A 19,219-nucleotide genomic window follows, 5' to 3' on the forward strand; every position below is an offset into this window, starting at 1 on the left:
CCATTCAGATCCATTAAAAACTCTCATCTGAAGTAAAAAGGGTCATCATGTAGGCGGCTAAAACAGAGCTGTACTGGAAAAGATTTCACTTCATGTAAAGAACATTTTTTTGTGTGAATCAAACTTATAGTATTCAATGCTTGTTAATTTCTTTTCATTTTTTTAACATATGCTTTTGTACATTGCCAGAGTCGACCTACAAGTGAAATGGAGCTCAGTGTAAGTTCAAGCAGGAACACTGGTTATATTCTCTCATTCTCTATTATATTCTCTCTCATAATTGTTTTCTTCATTCAACTTAGCCACTCCCTCTCTCCCACCTCCACCATCTCTCTGCTGTGGTGATCAGCTGATTTGGGACATTTAGTCCCAACTAATTAATAATCCAACCCGATTCTGCCACAGCCTCTTTCAACCAATCATCCTGGCTTTAAATTAAAAAAAAACAAAACAACCTGTTCTCGCTCTTCCGCAGTCAGTTTGTCATTTCAGTGCAATCGCTGTGACTCTCGTACGCGCCAGTCACCTCCTTTCCAGCTCAGCAGAGTTCAGAGACAGCCTCAGAAACCCACTCCTCAGGGGGGTATCCTATCCTGCTGTCGACCTCATTACCGCTCCGACGATATGGAGTTGTCATAAATGAGTCGAATAGCCAAAGACTTGGCAAATTTATTTCCTAAATTGTTAAATAGATAGTTTATTCAAAATTATGTTTTCTCTCCTGATTGAAATAGTTTCAAGTGAAGTACTATTTGGCTAATAATGACAAGGTTCCTCAGTCGTGCTGGTCGTCCTGTAAGGAAGTATTTAGGAACAGGAATGCTTTAAGCTAAAACAACATGCTAACAACCTTGCATGCTCAACACTTGTTCTGACAGCAAGCCAGCGCTGAACATGTCTTATTTAGTTTATGTGTACCGTGGCCTTCATCTCCCCAGAGCCTCCTTTATTTTTACTATCCACTCAGAATGCTGCTAGCTGTTATGGGCTGGTGAGAGGTCACTCATTGGTTGAAAAATGTTCTCATTATTGATCTTCACAATTTGAAGACACTAATAGTAAAACCTCTGAACAAATATTGAACAACATATGGGCCAACAGTAAAATCTGATTGGTCACCCCAGGTACCACCTCATAAACTATAATTTGTTTGTTTTCTCCTGGTGGTACCTTCTTCCTATGACCCTTTGATTATATCATTGATAACTCATTTGTTGCCACCATGACACATTCCTTTTAAGAAAAACACTCACTGGAATGTGACATCTGAGTGATAATTTTACGTTAATGGTTAGAGTAGTTGTGATTAGTTGAGATACATCGTAAGTAACTATCAGACAAGTGTGTGTGCAGCTGCTTTAGTCAGCATACCACTAAGCGGACCGATAAAAATCCTAGGACTTTCGTCCAGAATAGGGAGCCATTATCTACTATAAAACATTCATAATCTTATTCTGACTTTGGAACACTCTCCACAAATGTAAAATCCATATGGTGAGCTATTTCAAAACAAGAGATGTCCATCTGATGGTTGCGAGAAGCAAAGTATGAGGAATATAAAGATTCTTTGGTTATGAGCAAAGAACCATGAATGTGTGTTCAAATGTTAGCCACTCATTTAGTTTAGGAACATTCAAGGCACAGTCACAGACACAAAAAAGTTATTTTCTTAACTTATATAACACCTAAGGTGTGATAACACATCACAAGGCACAGGAAAATAAGTGATTTAAACCCATGTGTGACTCATTATTCAAAGTGCTAAAAAAAACAAAAAAGCTATTCTCATGTTTTACACCTTTGAGATAAAATAATAGGGTGATGTCAATGCGCAATTCAGTGTGGACTCGCACAGTAGAATAACATACAAACCAAACTGAACTATGGCAGCAGCACAAAAGTTTGTCCTGTGGAAAGTGAAGAAATAAAGACAAAACCGAGTTTAAATCAACCTCTGTAACAGTTAGGGCCATGGACAAATAAATAGGTTTTGTGACGAGATTTGAGACGAAAGAGAAAAAAAAGAAATGTAGCAAAAAAAACCCCACCTTGTTATTGTACATAGGTCATTAGAGATTAAGGCAAGTGTTCACCACTATGATCACATTGCTCTTTTCTTCTTCTAACACTATTGTTGACTCTTAGAATACCTGTTTCCACCCATGCCTCCCTTGAATAATCCTTGGTCCCTTAAATCCTTAATCCCACTTAATCCTTTCAAGGAGAGAAGTCGTTTTTCCTTGCTTTGTTCATGCTTGGAGCCTGCATTTCAAACTCAGGATATTTTAACTTTAACAAAATAGACACCAGTATCAATTCAAACTCGAGACTTTACGTTGCTATTGTTCCTGTCTGGCAGGATTATAGAACAGATAGATTGAATGGAAGAAATTGCACAAAGCAAGATACATGATTTATCTGTGAACTTGAGAACCAAGCAGAGGCTAAGCTTTCCTGCAAAAAATGGAATTAAATAAGATATGTCAAACAGTAAGAAAGGGTGGCAATGTAGGGAATTATGGGACTGAGAGAATTATTGTGTGTTTGCATTTATATTTCCTTTTAGAGGGTTAATAATGTAAATAAACATCTTATCAATGACACATTTAATTTTCTAGGGCCCTTTAGTGGTTGGAAGTTTGAAGATGAAATCAGGGAAACAAAAAGCTGTAATATAACTGCTTTCGTACTGTATATGCAACTCATAATTCAAGATAAAATGTTGAACTAGCAGCACGGAGCAACAAAATAGAGCTTCTGTGCTAGTTGAATTACATTACTGTTTACTCCAAAACACTGAATACACACAACAATCTCTGAACCATCATCTCAATGGTAAAATATAGTTCTGCAGATTACTCTCCTGCCGACATATGTCACGTCACTGACAGTAGCATGCCACACAGTGCCCCAAACCAATAACACAAATGCTGATCCCATAGTGAATTCAACATCTATTTTCACTTTTTCAAGACCCAAGAGGACCTCAAACATGGCACAAATGACAGAAAAAAAACAATCTTTATCATGCATCGCTGTCTGGCTTAGCATGTGTTTCAGAGCTGATGTGACTTCACCATCGCTGTCTGTCCTCCATCTCTTCCGATTTTAAAAGGGATCCCTCTCGAGAAGATCACGCCTGTATTTAGACTGTAGGAGGCTGCAGAGATGTCACACATTCAAAGTGTCGGGGGTTGATGAGAGGGGAGGTTTTATGAGGAGACAGCATCCGGCATGGCAAGACAGAAAGCATATGTGTGTGTGTTATAGTGGGAGGGGTGTGGGGGTGGGGTTAAGGTATAAGTAAAGGCAGAGATACCAGATGTAGCCCTAAGGGCCTGTCAGCTGCATCACGCTGTTTTGCTTTTGAAACTGCTCAGCTTAGGGAGGTGTAAGAGTGCAAATTGAACATCAGTTCCAGACTATGAGAATCAGCATATATTATTCTGTATTTATGAAAAAGAAATTGGATTAGGTAGGTGTTATTTATCATGGTGTTATCCATTCCAACTTTTCTGTATAACAGCTTTTATATACCATTTGATTAAGAGGCTGAATTCATTCATCATTGTAATAGCACCAAAGTCAGCAGGTAAAAATCTATTTCTCTGCTTAAAAACAATTTTTTTCAGTGCACTTTTTTCTTTCAGAGATTTGAAACAACATATTATACAGTTCAATTTCAAAACGTCAAGCGTGTGCATGCTGGGAGAAATATTGGCTTTCTGGTACGCTAAAGCTAAATCATCTCTAAATTGATTCATAACAGTCATCTACTCGAAAGCGCAAATACACAGGCAGGCTGAACAACACACACCCCGCAGAAAAATCCCCTCATTATCATTTTTTTAAGATCTGGAAGCTGTTTTTTTTTTTTTTTCTCTAGGAGGGGGCTCATTGTAAGGCAGGGTTACACTGAGGCTGCATATCCTCCACATATCCTCTGAAAGACACCCTCGCCCTTCCTATTTAATGATGTGGAGGAGGACAGCTCCCTTTAAGAAAAATGTGTCTTGCATTGCCAGATCCCTTTTTTTTTTTTTGCACTCCATTTCAGGAAAAAGGGAACACGTTAAAACATGTAAGCAGCATCGCTCATAGATAAAGGGTGCATGACTGTGGAATGGTCATCGGGAGGGATAGTTCCTGAAAGATTATTGTTGAAGATACATATTCATTACATGGAAGGATTTTTGATTGTAGAGACAGGGATAAAAATAGTGCCTCCCACATTGTGTGTTGGACAGTGAAAAAGAATGCAGAAATAAAAAACACCTGGCCGGTGCACAGGAGGTATAAGATGTCCACATCTCTTGGATCAGGTTACAAGTTGTTCTTGCAACCATTTCTATGAAACAATGAAATATATCCTTTTTATTATGCTCCTGCTGTGCTGTGTCATTTGCATTGTTTTCCTCTATTATTTCTGTTCTCCTGGCTTTTAACGACAGCAACATGGCAGCAGTGCAGTTCATTTGATGAGCAGGCAATAAAAGGATGCTGCAAGCACGTCTGCTGGAGATTACTTTGTTACTGATGCTTCATTTCTTGCGAACATAATGCCTGACTAACAGTTGTGTAAATCTATTGAGTAAATGTTTGAATTAACTTAATGAAATCTGTCATTCTGATTGTATTCTATTTCTTTTTCCTACTGCGATCCATTTCTGGAATACAATCTCTGTTTGCACCAAGTTAAACATCCCTTTTCAAGCACTAAGTAGAGAGTTGAGGTTAGATGAAAATTTTGTTCTTTGATTTAATATTAAAAAAGGCCGCCCTGACTTTGACCAGAAAACATGACCTCTAGAAAATGTAATATTTATCTGAAACCATGAGTCACACTCAGGACTCAGGGAAAACTCCTAAATCTAGAGCGCGTCCCAGACTGCAAAAGCTCACCAAGCATCCTAACCACATCCCTACTGCATCTGAGTGTGGCAAGAAATCTACAACTTCCTTCCTTTTTTCTCTACATCTTTTTTGTATCCTTTTTCACTCCTCAACTGCTTATGGTTTTTAACCTCGTGAGCAGGCACAAAGGACCCTGTTGTGTACTGTAGGTATGACATTCTTTCAAACGCTGTCTTTCAAATGCTCTCTGTTACTGCAGGAGGTCCCACCGATGACGGTCTCCATGCTGGAAATGCTATCTCTAGGACACTTTATGAATACATCCCCTGGTCATTCTGACATAACCTCAAGTCTTTCTTACCTTTGTGCATGATTTGAACACTTCTAGAAAAACATGGTTTAAATTGAACCAATACATGCTCCCTACAAGAAAATGTTTCCGTTCACTTCAAACGCAATCATTAGAACAAGGGATTTTACAGTAAAGGGGTCACCAATTTAAGGCTTAAGGGTTGAAACCCTAAAAACACATCTGCTAGTGTCTCAAAATAACTGCAGCTTTCTGCATCTGATTCAGAAGCTGCTCTGTGGGCATATACACCAAATTAAACAGACATGCCTGTTTCCAGATCCACTTGTCTTTGGAGTAGGAGCATTGAATAAATACTTCCTAACCCTTTTCTTCTGCTTTTGTCCCTACATACTCATGAGTCATCAGCTTGAAAAATTAAAACATTAAGATGAATCTCGCTTAAATGATCCTGTAAAATCTTTGTTTCAATTGGTTTACTTAATGTGTTGTGCCAAGGTTACTGTTACCGTATATTTTAGTCCTTTACAAGTTACAGGAAGCTATACTGATACCTGCCAAAATAATATGAACGAACATGTAACATAAAGGATAGGATAATCACGACCCCCCCAAAAAATGTTGAATTATTAAGAGCGCATGCGTGTACAAATGTACTCATGCCTTCTCACAGCCCCGAGACAGATAAAGGAGTGGTAGTATTAAGAGCCTTTTGCTTGTTTTTAGCAGCATGTTTTGCTGTGCCCACCCCTTCCAGACGCCCTCTCAAGAGGCTTCCATTAATTCAGCACAGCCCTCTAAGAGCTTCATCAATGTTAATCAGATCCCTTCAGATGATTTTTAAAATAGGCTTGGAGTCATGTTTGTACATGTGCAAAGAGTATGTTTGCTTGTGTTAAGGTTTTGGGGGAGTGGAACAGTTTTGATAATCCGTCTCATGCTTGACGGTCTAGCCATGAGCATCATGTGTTACAACAAACCTTCTACGTGAGATTGAGAGTTTTCCCTGAAGGAAATTAAAAGCCCCAGTCTATCTTCTTCCTCATTTTATTATGCATCTGCAGTGTTGGACAACGCTTGACACAAAGCGTAGGGACTAATTCTTAATTTAGCCGTTACCGGCTGGTAGTGTGAACAAAGTGTCTGACGTGTACGCAGTTTAACTGAAATAAGTAAACTAAAATAAATGAATAAACTACAAAACAAAACCCGGAGCACAGTCGAAACTACTTACTCCCTTCACTACCATCCTTACATATAAATTACAGCATCTTAAAAACACCTGTAGCCACCCTGAGCCTGCACAAGGCGGCACCCCAGCCTGACCTCTGGAGGCCTGGGATAAACAATCATGGCTCTTACACAAAGGTTTTCATATCGAACAACTGCTTCACTGTAGCAGCTTTGCATCTGATGTAACTTGTATAAAGAGAAGTGTAAGTTGTTTGTTCTTGTTTAACCTATATATGAGGCTGCTGATGTCTTCTTCGAGTATCAGCACTCCAGATTCTACCTCTTGTTGTTGTTGTGGAAAGTCACTTGCGTTGCCTCCCCATGTGTTGTTTGTGTGTTTATGCGTTTCTGAAAAATGGGAGTGCTAGAAAAAAAAAAACATGTGTTCGATCAAAATTGCAAATACATGAAGATTTGTACATTTGTTAATTTTTATTGCACATATTTAAAACAAGAAAGATTTGTGCACAAATATGTTCACGAATCTCATTTTCAAAAATGTGTTTGTATTTATACGGTATATTGATTGAAGCATATTTGTGTGTGCATTGAAAATGCATTTGTGTCGACTCACAAATACTGTACATTTGTGAATCTTTTTTCAAGCATTTATTTGTGTGCATTTATTCATTATGACACATTTTCTGGCTCCATACTTCTTGTGGAACAAATAGGTTCAAACGTGTTTTTACTGTATTTAGTTTTGAGAAAAATGGAGAGCTTGTGTCTGCCTTCTTTGCACTCTACCTATTTTTTTAAAGTAAGTATGTGAGAGCTTTTTTGTTAATTCTGATCTTTCAGTAAAAAATCCCCATGTGGAACAATAAAAGCCAGACTGGACGAATTATGTGGAGCAAAGAATAATAGTGAGAACCTAAAAAAAACAAAAAAACAAAAAACAAATTGCTGACTCACCTTTAGCACCAGGCTTTGGTCAAAGTTGTACGCACTAGGCCGTCCCTCCAGCGTTGAGAAAGCCACATTTCCTCCAGTGAGTGGAGAGATATCGCTGAACTCATCCGTACATAAAGCGGTCCTCTCATCATCTCCTGGCCGGATGTAACCCTTTGCATCCTTCCGATAGGTCTTCCTACATGAGGCGCTGTAATACTGGTAAGGCAACCAGGGCCCATCCTCTTGAGTGCGCTTGTAGATGGCGAAACTCTCCGGCCGACTGGTGTAGAATTTCAATCGTATATAGGTTATCTCGAAAGCCTTTCCTGTGGGAAAAACAGATATGATTAGCTCTGAATGGAATCATGGGAATTGATCTGATAGAACTGGATCCATTGTAGTCACACAGTAAGATCAGGGCTGCTTATGTAAGAGACAAATACAGCAGGGGGACGGTTTAGGGCCCAGAAGCAAAGAAAAAAAACCCAGACATAATTGCATTATAGAAAGTAGAAAAAACAATGGGGGATAGGCTTAATTTCCCGTGCCTCCATGCCGGGTAAATGAATATCATTCCTACAGGAGAAGAATAATACTCCAGATTATTTTCTCATTATCCAGATCATAATAGGCCCCACAAGAGAAACATAGGTCAAAGGGAAAGAGACAAAAAGTCATTTTCTTCTTACATTAACTGTGGGGCTGAATTTGCCATTGAGTGCAAAACAGAAGGAAAAAAGTGCCAGTATTTGTGAATTGCTGGTTCATATGCTGGCTGATGCAACAATTAAGGGTTTGACAGAGGATATCTGATCAATAGATGTGTGATAGGGCAAATACTAATGAGTCTCACGGGGGGCTAAGAATGGCACTGAATTAAACACATTGATTGACTGATATAACTAAGGTGAGCTTTCAGTGGTGCATCAGCTATTCAGGGGCATGTCGATGAGCGAGTAACAGAGGTACGACTTTTCATAACTTTGAATTTTCCCTTAAGCAGCGATTCGGCTTCAATCTGTGAAAAAGCATAAAGTGGTTTCGGAGCAAAGTCTCTAGATGTGGAAGAACACGAGGAAATATAGCAGGATTCCATTAGGTGTTAAGGGATTTGGCAGATCCGACTTAGTTTCGCTGTAATTGGTGTTGCATTGTAACTCAAGAAATGTGTATGAAGTCATTTTTTTGCAGGTGCATAATAATTGCAGGGACAAGTCTCCCAGGTACATGTTTAATTTAATGAGAGGAATGGTTGGGGAAAGAAAAGGAATATTTGGGGCATTTTGTGCACACTGCATTCTCACATGGCTTAAATTAAATTGTGACAGGGAAGTCATCGATTTTCTGCAGAGCCGTTGTCCATATTTGCTTTTGTAGGGAGTCTAACATCATCTTCCCGTAATCTCAAAGCAAACAGAGGAGCTTCATTTTGATTGAGAGGCATCATTCTTCGCTATGTTTACCCTCTGTGGTAGCATCACACAATAATATTGCAGCCATATCAGCAGATCTTGCAAAGGCATACTTCCTTGCCATAAATACGCACTGGGCTTTATGAGGGATTTACTGGACGGACACACACTGAAGTCATATTGAGACATGAGTGTGAAGCAACATGCTGTAACTCTCTGAACAGGCTTCGTCATTGCACTCATGGGGATTTTTCTCCTACATCGTTAGAGACTAAGTCTCAGCCGCTCAGTGCATTCATAGAGGGATGCCATCCACAGCTACAGCCATAATGACATCTGTTGCTTAAACTCTGCCAAGTCTGAACGAGGCGTCTCCGTCTCTCGTCTCTGCAGCAATCTCTAATGGTATCGTTCCTTCAGGAGAACTACGATCATTTAGCTTTCATTTACTCCCTGCATGAGGTGAGCTCAGCCCTGCTGAGACCGAGGCAAAAACATAAGACGAGGTAGAAGATGAAACATTTGTTGGATATCCCCCGTGATGAGGTGCAGACTAATTGCAAGAGGTATTTATATGTTCTTTGCATCAGGTTTAATGAGTTGTGATTCATGCGCTTTCACTAGAGCATACTTATTCATTAAAGTTCTTACGAGCGCAACGGCTGGCTTTTTCAAGCTGTTAACTTAGAATCTAATAAAAACATTTGTCGAGAGAATATGAACCCTGGTGTTGAAATCGCACATTTATTTCACAGTTCCGACAGAAAACTAGTCTCTTTAGTCACCAAGTTACAATTTATTGAATGGTGACAGTTTAGAAACGCATTAAAATAGCATGCTGTGACATAAGACGGCCGAACAAGAAAACCCGAGCCAGGGCCAGTCATGCTACTCCCGGATACATTAATAACATGACTATTTTAATGGGTTTGAGGCAGGCTGAAATGTGGCTTCATATGGTTCAAAGGTTTTGGGGATATCAAGGCTGGGAGATTTTGGGAATTTTTCCCTTTTTAATGATAACGAAACATGACCTATTTGATATCATTTAAAAACAACATTGTCACAAATAATGTGAATTATGATGAACATTTTACAGATTACAGATTATGCATTTATAAGTACATGGAGTGAGGAGGTTCACTGACATGGACGCTGTGCTCTTATTGTATTGTCATTTTTTTGCTGTAGAAACACCAAAGCACACTGACATTGTCCCCAACAAGCAAATATGAATGATGCAATTTTGAAGAATCATTCTAATCAATAATGAACAAGTCACATGAAATGAACTGACGTCAACTGACAACAACTCAACTCTTTCTCCTGGTCTGCAGGGACTTAAGACTGGTTCTCACGTAGTCACACTCATCAGGGGAGATTGCAGCAGAGGCTATAGTCAGTATGTTTTGCATCTTTGCCTCAGACACAACTTCTCAACAACCGTTAATTTTGTCCTGAAGGCCAAACCTCCACTCTGTTGACACAATGAAGAATGGAATTACCTGCGCTGCTTCAGACTAAACTAAATATCTTTTCAGGACTATTTTCTCCTATTAAAGTGATCAGAAAACAAAACTCTCTGAATGTTGGATTTACTAGTCCTGCGAGCACTCGCCTCAGCAGGAGTAACTCATGCAGCATGCTGCCTTCTGGACCACAAAGGCAGCTTCTGCCCCCTATAAACAACCCATAATAGTCACAGAACCTCTCAAAGATCTGAGCACTTAAACGGGCTGTCAGCGTCGAGATTCACAAACACGATCTATCCAGGATAGTGATAATGCCATGCTTTGCAAGGAATCTTTGTATTTTGTATCAATGGACATTTGTTTTGGATGGAAAAATATTCGATTTACACAAACTCTGGTTGGCTATATAAAACCCTATATATATATATATATATATATATATATATATATATATATATATATATATATATATATATATATATAGGGTTTTTAAATAATCTGCTAATTATTTTAAAAATACTGTGGGAGAAGGAGCTCATGTTAGCATTGAGCTCCGATTTGCTGCGTTATAGCTTGGAATGCAATTATGAATGACATTTCACTGATATCATCATCTGCACCACCAGTGGCTGTCCATCACAAGCACTCGCAAACATTGGTTCAATGAGAATTTGTAGCTCAGCTTTATCTGTGCTCAACCACACCTAATTGAAATCCAGTTTCTTAAAGGCTTAAATAAAATGAAAATAGGGTTAGGCAATGCTTTGACACAATTTTGATGCAGATAAAGCTTAAGCTAGCAGCAACCTTCAAATTAATGTGTGCTAGTTTATTAGTGATTATTATTTTTTTAAAAGTGGTTTGATACAGAAGTGACATATGGTAAAGACAGATACTTTAAGAACAGAAGAAACTGGAGATCTAATATGCATCTTTTTTTTTAATCTTCATTTGTCACCCTTCATCAGTACCACACCATTTACCAATGTTACTGCATATTTTTGCAGGCCGAGTTGAAAGTTAAAGCTGGGAGCAGCACGGCACAGCGTCTGACCTGCGCTGAGTCATGGTGTCAACCTAACACAGCTGCACTTGTGTGGCCAGACTGAGACTAAACCCACCACAAGTTATGTAGACTCAACATTTACAATCTATTTACTCCAAGCGGAGCTTCCTGTGATCAGCAAATACACAGATGATTATTTATGTTCTTATCATGTTTCTTATTAAAATTTCCCAAAAATAGCCCCTTTATTACATTTATACTTATAACCTTGCTGTTAAAGTTTTATGCCAACTGTGGCAGAATTGTATCATTGTTTAACATCCGAGACAGGATGTCGCTTTTCTTTGATGGTGCTGAATGAGAACCAGCTGCAGACATCAATGTGTGTTGTGTGTGTGTGTGTGTCTCAAGTATTTGTGGGAAAAAAAACCAAAAAAAACCTGACCCCAATTCCTTACCAGCAAACCACCCGGCATTTTCTTTTCCCCCCTTCTTCCTTATTATGTTTTGTTTACTCCCCTTGAAGCATCAGGACTCACTCCCACATTTCTTTCTGCTCTTCCACGGACCCACTCTGTGACATGGCTGCAGTATCCTACCACTGTGTTTATCATCCCGGCATTTGCCTGTTTTTCTTTAAGAGACGGCTTGTTTTGTTTGGAGAGGCAAAAGAAAACAGTGATGTTGAAGACACCCCCCAACCGGCAACCCAGATGGATCAGAGAGCTTTATAACGGACCAAAGAAATGCCACCGCATGCAATATTCAGACATGTTCAGTTCACAAGAAATTTTGTGTGAGAAAAACAAACTCATCCTTTCCTGCTAGAATCCTGGAACCATCCAGAGGCATTACCTACTGAGAAACACATGTTTGAGAAATGTGCAAAAAAAGGTACAAAGGTCAACTTAGTCTGATGGACACAGACCTGTGGGTGTCGGTTTCGTCTAAAGAAATAACAAACTCTCAAGACTATGTAAAACATACCTCTGCAGTGGCAGCAGTATTGGCACCTTTTCCCAAGAAAAAGGAACTAGCCTAAGATTATAAACAACAAAGTCTCAGAACAACAGCAAACATCTTATTTCTATTGGAAATCAATTTTCTCCATGTGACACAGGCATGCTTGTGATGTAACTGTTCCTTAATGGTCAAAGTGCTGACATTCTTATAGCTGCTGTGATCATTTGGTCCCTATCTCATGTTCCTTTGAAGATGAGTTTTCGATACGGAGTGCCCTCTCTCCCCCTCCAGACGAGGAGGGAGGAGATCTGACCCGTCGCGAAACATTTCCAGTTTAAAGTAAGAACTGTCTCCACAGACTCTTTATGTTCAATGAAACACACAGACACACACAAGATAGAGTGAATTTTGTATGACATTAACATCACAAATACATTGAAAGAACCAGATGCGTGAGGTGAGCATTTTAGAACACGTGATCATTTTTTAACAGTTGTCCACGGGATGCTTTTAAGAAAAAATAAAAATTATAGTAATGAGAAAGAAAAATATTCTAAAGAGAATAAAATGGAGAGAGAAACCTACATATTAAAATGTACAACATAAGGAGAAATTAATTAAAAACTTACAAACATATACACGCTCTAAAACAAAGGAGACATGAACAGACAATTAACCACAAGCTTTTCATGTGAGCACTGTTGTTTTGATTTTAGCCATTGGTTGAGTGCTCAGTTTAAAGCATTACTATTGGTTGCTAACTTTTTATTGGTGGGTAACGCTTTCCAAAGTGCAGAGAAAGCAGACTGACCAAAAGAGGTCTTGTACATTGGGACAATCCGCACTAATGGACGTGATTATTTACTTCTTGTTCCTCATTTTCCTTTTTACTGTTTTGATTCAGCCCAACCACTTTCATACTCATCTTTATATGGTCACAGCAAGCAGCATTTTCTGCCTAAAAGCCCTAAAAACCCAGTGGCTTCTTGTTAATGCCAGACGGACTGAACTAACAGCGAGCTGGTTAACATGATGTGGCCTTTAGTAATTTAAGTATCAGAGTAGCTGCTGGACACAAAAGCAGACACAGCAAAAGGAGGGTGAATTGGACTCACGTTACTAAAAACTCTTTGCTTTATTATCCTTTTCATCTGTTTGCTTACAAGTTTGCCATAACAACTAAAATAGTTATGTCTATAGTGAATATACAAGACAAATAGGACGGTAAAGGTTTTGCTGGTCTAATAATATCTTTCACTGTGGCTGCATATAAAGCGACAGTTAATTAAAAATCTCTTCTACAATCAAATTAAATCATATTCCTCATAGTTATGCCTTGTACAAGTGGTAGTTTTAGTCATAGCTAAATCCATCTATTTATTTTTAACCCCATGTTATTTACAGTATTGGAAGAGAAAGTCTTTTCCACCAGTTGGATGAAATCAGGCTTCTACCTAAATGGTAGCTAACATCAATTCTTAAAGCTGAGTCTAAGACTGTACATGTAAGTTTCCTCACATTGGACAGCTGTTTTTAATAAATAGCACAGTTATAGTCGCTTTTTCGAACTTCAGAAAAGTTTGACATTTTGGTAAATCCTCTTATTTTGTCAGAGTGATGCACAAGGGGAGAGATTTAAAAGTCAGAGTGTCCTAGAAGAAGAACAATGCAGTTATTTATTGACAAATGTGAAGAAAAAAAGCATAAAGGTATTGATAGAAAGTCCAAAGAGAGCCCAGGATGAATCCAGGTAACAAGAAGATGATAGAAAAAAAGGTGAAGGCAGTTGTTTATTTATGCTAGCTTCAGGATAAAAGATACAGGTAGCTGTAAAAATAAGCAAATAGCACAGGACATTCTCTCCAGAAATAACATTTTACCAAAATGTTCTTTTTTTTTTTCCCTTAAGTATCAAACTGTGAATTAATTGTTGGCTTTCTAACTCTGGCAGCTTGTCGCCTGTGGCAGAGTGCAGAAAAATCAGAGCATACTGCTTTTGATTTGGTAATCTAGTCAATATTTGGATATGCTGTTTGTCATTAGAAGAGCCAGAGGAGAGTAAAACCAAAATTAGGATTGATTAGATTGCATGCCGTTTTAAACCTCTGTATTTAAAGGGATACTTCATCCATTTACATGAAGCTTTGTATCATTAGAAACATGGTAGTGGTGTTGAATGGTTGCGAGTCCAACCCTCATTTTGCCCTGAGATGAGAAAAATATGTTTTTCTTTGCCTGGAAGTTTTCTTCATGTGATGCAATATGACACTTTTTGCATCACATGAAGAAAACTTTCATGTGATGCAAGCTGTGTTTCTAATGATACACAGCTTCATGTAAATGGGTGAAGTATCCCTTTAAGCTCAGAATATAATAAATATATCAAATATGTTCTTGCATAAAAATGCATTACTATTTATTTTGAATAAACTTAGTTCATTTATAGAGGGGAGCCTATAGTGAACATTCATTGTTATCCTTTGTAAGCCTTATTTGAAACCCTCTGCAGACCTGCTGCAGAAAATAAACAAAAACTTACATTTTATCTCGAGAATATTATTTTAATCTTACAACTCTCCTTTTCATAGAGCAAAGTTTAACATTAAATGTTATGACTTTGTGAAGTTGACATACAATATGACCCCATATAGTGTCCCCGAGATGTGACCATGCAAACAGTCTCCACAATGTCCCTTATACAAGATACAGACACGCTCAAGATGCACATGCGCACAAACACACACACAGCTCATCAAATCAATGGAAGCAGGAAACGTTATTCAACAGAAAGATTTCTATTAAAGCTTTGTAACATTAATTGCCACAGTTTAATTCAGTAACAGTGACAAATGTGGTCTCTTACTCATTTCAGCAGTTTTCCATGACATGTTAATGGGAGAATGATGCAAATGGCTCAAGCTGGTCTCATAATATTTAGGGCTATGAGGAATGTTTTCAAATGCAAACTGTGTGCACAGTGTATGAAGCAGTGTGCAATGCATTTTGTCAAAGGAAAAGAGAGTGTGAAGACACATTCATAAAACATGTCATAAGGACAACTAGAGTAACTGAATTTACATTGAAAGTTTAGTCTATAACTGTTTCAAATGTCAGTTTTGCACCATGAAAATTAACTTTAACTGCATGGTCTGTACATATGAAGAGTTACATTAACTAAGGATTTTCTTTTTTACTATAACAAAACACCCAACCTAACCTGCTGGTGCCAAGCTCAAACTCAGCATTAACCAGTTATTGCCACAGCCATTACTGACCTTTTGTTGACCTTCCTCCTTTCTTAGTTTCTGAATTTTACACAAACAAATCCCCATTATTGTGAAATGTACTTAGAACAATGTCAATACATAGCTAGTTCCCAGCCTTACATCCATAGTTGGACCCTTCTGGGTGTTAAAACAGGGGCTTAAATCCAAAGGTGATTGTGCTTTCTGTCATCAGGGTCTTACTTCTTTGCAGCTGCCTGCCTGAGGAGAAAAGACTGCCAGAATTGGGGACTTCTTGTAAATCACTTCTATAAAAAGCCATTTCATAGAGTCACTTTTATGTGATGTTGTATTTTTATTTCATTGTATTACTTTCATTTTTCTTCTATATGTTTATTTTTTTACAATTCATTTTGTCAAGCCTTGCTGCTTAGCTGTCTGTGGCTGTTTGAATGTCCAACGTTTACTTGGCTGGTCAAAGCACTTGGTCATTTATGTAAATGCATGTATTATTTTTAATTTATCACATTTTATCTGAACAGTTTAACTTTAACAAAAGGTTGAGGGACGACATTTTAAAACTTCTAACCGAAACATCTTGCCCGAGGGCTTTTAGTTACTGTCCAATGTTTGGGGAAAACTTTCATAACGTCCAGGCAAGGGGAACATTTTGCATAGTTTGAAGTGACGATAAATCTGCTGACAAAGCCTGTGCATATTCAAAATTACTCTGGCTGAGGGGTTAACGCAGTGATTCTCAAATTGTCATTCCAGCCCTTGCAGTATGAAAAAACAATGTTGATAAATCAAATTAATGACAAATAGTTTTAATGTGATGCATTAATTACTTTATCTTAGCTTCCTTTTGAAGTCTTATTCCTGGCACACTTTTTTCCCCCGCAGGTTATTAGCGTTTATTTATGAAAGGATAACACTGCATTGACTGTCTAGCACAAGAGTAATCTTAAACAAGATGCAATACATGCAAAATGTGGATTTAAAAAAGGTATAATATGGTGAATTCTATGACAATGTTTACATTAAAACATCTAAAGGATTTAAAATATACTAAAGATATGTGATATATATGTTTTAGTTAAACACTAACGTTACATCATATGTTTCAAACAGTTGTCAAAGCCAGGGAAATACATAACAGTTGTCACGGGATTCGTCTTGTCGCGGCAGCCGCCAAGACATCGTTGCCAAGGAAACATCAGATGTTATGCCAAAGACCACTGCATAAGGAAGTAGGCGCTGCAGCTAAAAGCTGTTGTGCTGTATCTGTATGTGCTGCTGTGATAAAAACATATTCTCAGGTCTGTTTTTAGCCTGTATCATACCTTAAAAAAGACTTATCATGTAAACTTGAGATTGTGGCACCAAGATTTAAGCGGTATAACTTTGGCAGTATGTGGGCTGAATAAAAGTAAACATGGGCCAACTCTTGACCATCAGTCAGTTTCTTTCTATGCACATCAGATGCAACTCTGTGTACACTTAACTTGAAATCCAACCAAATTCTCAGACATGCCCTTGTGGCTATGAGCTCATAAACACTCCCAAGTCTAAGCCATGTCTGGGCCAGGGGTTGTTTATGAAGGCAGCTCTGAGCCTCTACTGAAAAATACAAACGTTTTTGGTGTCATACACAGCTGTTTAGTATAAAGAGATCACCATTCATTTACAAAACACTATGGAGAAGCATGTCACACGGAAAAGAAAGATCCTATCACAAGCCCATATTAAATCAAGGAATTAGGCTTGAGATCTTCTAAAAAGTAGACATGATATCATGATATAATTATTGAGCATTAGAAAGCCTAGAACCCAAAAAGGCTCATTTTGCTGTTAAGATCTTTTCTCCCCTTGCTTCACAAACAGCATTGACCAATTGGCTTAATTTGACATTAAGCCTTGTTCAAGCTGTAACAGTATGCAAGAGTTATATTGTCAGATGAGAGAGTAAAACATTACAAAATGTTTTGCTGTCAATATCATATTTACTAAATTGCATTAAAGCATTGTGAGCTGAGACATCCCTATATATTCGCTTTGAACTGAATTTTAATTAGTAGTCATTTGGCATTATCTGCTTCTGCAGTATTTCCTTTACCACGAACACACCGACTCATAACACTAGTCTCAGATAATAGTCCAACATGGCCAACTCCAAAAACTCTGGACTGTTACTATGATGGGATTGCAAAAATAATAATAAAAAAAAGTTAAATATCCAAGCTTAACTTTGCCAAATTCAAATCCAATATCAAGGATGTTTGCCAAATCTAAATAATTACAATAATTGAACTTTGGGTTGGAAGTGGTTTCTTACTCTCTGATGCTTATTGTTGTAAACGTAATACCCAATGTGATAAGAAAGCTATTGTGGATGTGGAAATGTGGACAGCTTTATAGCTCCCAAGCTTGACAACTGGGGAACATATCGAGTTCCACTATTCATATTCTATTCTTGGACACAGAAAATTCTGGTAAATATAAAATGGTTCAAGTCCTTAAAAATCAGGCTTTATACAAGACATTATGTGAACCGAGTTTCATAATTTAACCTCGAGCATACAAATACTTGACCTAGATGACTCAGTCAGCAACAAACCACAGCGGAAGTTAAAGAAAAGTCAAAACTAAAGAATTCTGGGAGTCAAATTGAACTAAGAAAATGCTGCTGTGCTCTTACCAAGGTGGAGGGTGAGGTTGACAGAATTTGGATGCTGGACACCAAAGAACATGGACTGGCTCTGCCACCATGTGGGCTCTTCATTCCTGTGGAAGTCTGTCAGGAGGCCAGTATGGTGACTTAGATCAGGGTCTGACGCATTGCAGTAGTGACATGACCGTGTTGAGCCGGTCTGCATACAGAAGTCCTCAGGTGGGGAACCGCACTCGTTTGATGCCACCACAGTACGATTGAAAGCAATATTTTCAAACTTGGGCATGCAACGGCTTGGAGTGCCTTCTTCATCATAACAGGAATCCATTGCAGCCTGAACCAGACGGAAGTTATGGTTTAGGCTGAGAGAGAGTACTAGTGCAAGGAAAAGAGAGCTCACACCAAAGGATGCATCCATGTCTACAAAAAGTTTCAATTACATTTACACTTCTTACAAACTCTCACACTCATCTACAAAAAAAACCCCTCTACAAAAGCCTGAAGACCCTAACGTGAGAGAAGTAATCCAACCCCGAGAAATATTTCCAGTCTGAGAGCTTTAGAAGTTTTCTCTTTCTGTTTGGTCTCTGTTGAGGCTCAAACATGTGTTCCCCCTCTGTGGAGTGGAATGAAGTTTGTGCAGGAACTCCTCTCATCAGTGGCAGCATGAAACACTCAGAGGAGGGCCGGGGGAGGGGTAAAAGAGTGCATCAAAACCATCCTCCACCTTCTGGTCAACATGAGCACTGCACCTCCACACGCTTGAGATGTAAAGTACTTGAGTTAAAGGACCTCATTTGACTGGGGAAACCCTTTCTATACCATCTTTTATATATGCACCTCTGGGGTATTGAGGTAGTCAGTACTAAAGCACCTGCATTCACCACTTACAGGAACGCACAATATCATCGATATGGTAATACATTCACTTGGCGGCAGGCCCCTACAGCAGGATGTTCTGGTAAATGCTGACTCCAGTGATTCACGGTGGAAATCTAGAGGTGCTAAAACTGTCTGGAATATTTCAGCAGGAAAGGGTCATCTCCATGAAAGAATGCTGCTCGGGGGAGTTTTGTAACCTACAGGGATAATTTATGTATTAAAATAGTGTGAGGGTTAAAGTTGTAATGCTTTATGTAGAACATGTCAGTAATTCATAATTTGAAGTCCTATGCAACCC

The 19,219-nt window shown here is 38.5% G+C and overlaps 1 protein-coding gene across 1 annotated transcript in view; it reads right to left on the reverse strand.

The window, feature by feature from the left end:
* The window catches only part of lamc3 (laminin, gamma 3), a 112,861-nt gene extending 94,199 nt beyond the window's left edge, over positions 1-18,662 (reverse strand). Inside the window, exons 1-2 of the mRNA XM_079364220.1 lie at positions 18,067-18,662; positions 7,313-7,617 (exon numbers count right to left, since the gene is read on the reverse strand). Coding sequence (XP_079220346.1) covers positions 7,313-7,617; positions 18,067-18,457 — 696 coding nt within the window. The 5' untranslated portion in view covers positions 18,458-18,662. The remainder of the gene's footprint in view (positions 1-7,312; positions 7,618-18,066) is intronic.
* Positions 18,663-19,219: the final 557 nt, after the last annotated feature.

Source organism: Symphodus melops (assembly GCF_947650265.1).
Source record: "Symphodus melops genome assembly, chromosome: 16".
In the NCBI taxonomy this organism is placed as follows: Eukaryota; Metazoa; Chordata; class Actinopteri; order Labriformes; family Labridae; genus Symphodus; species Symphodus melops.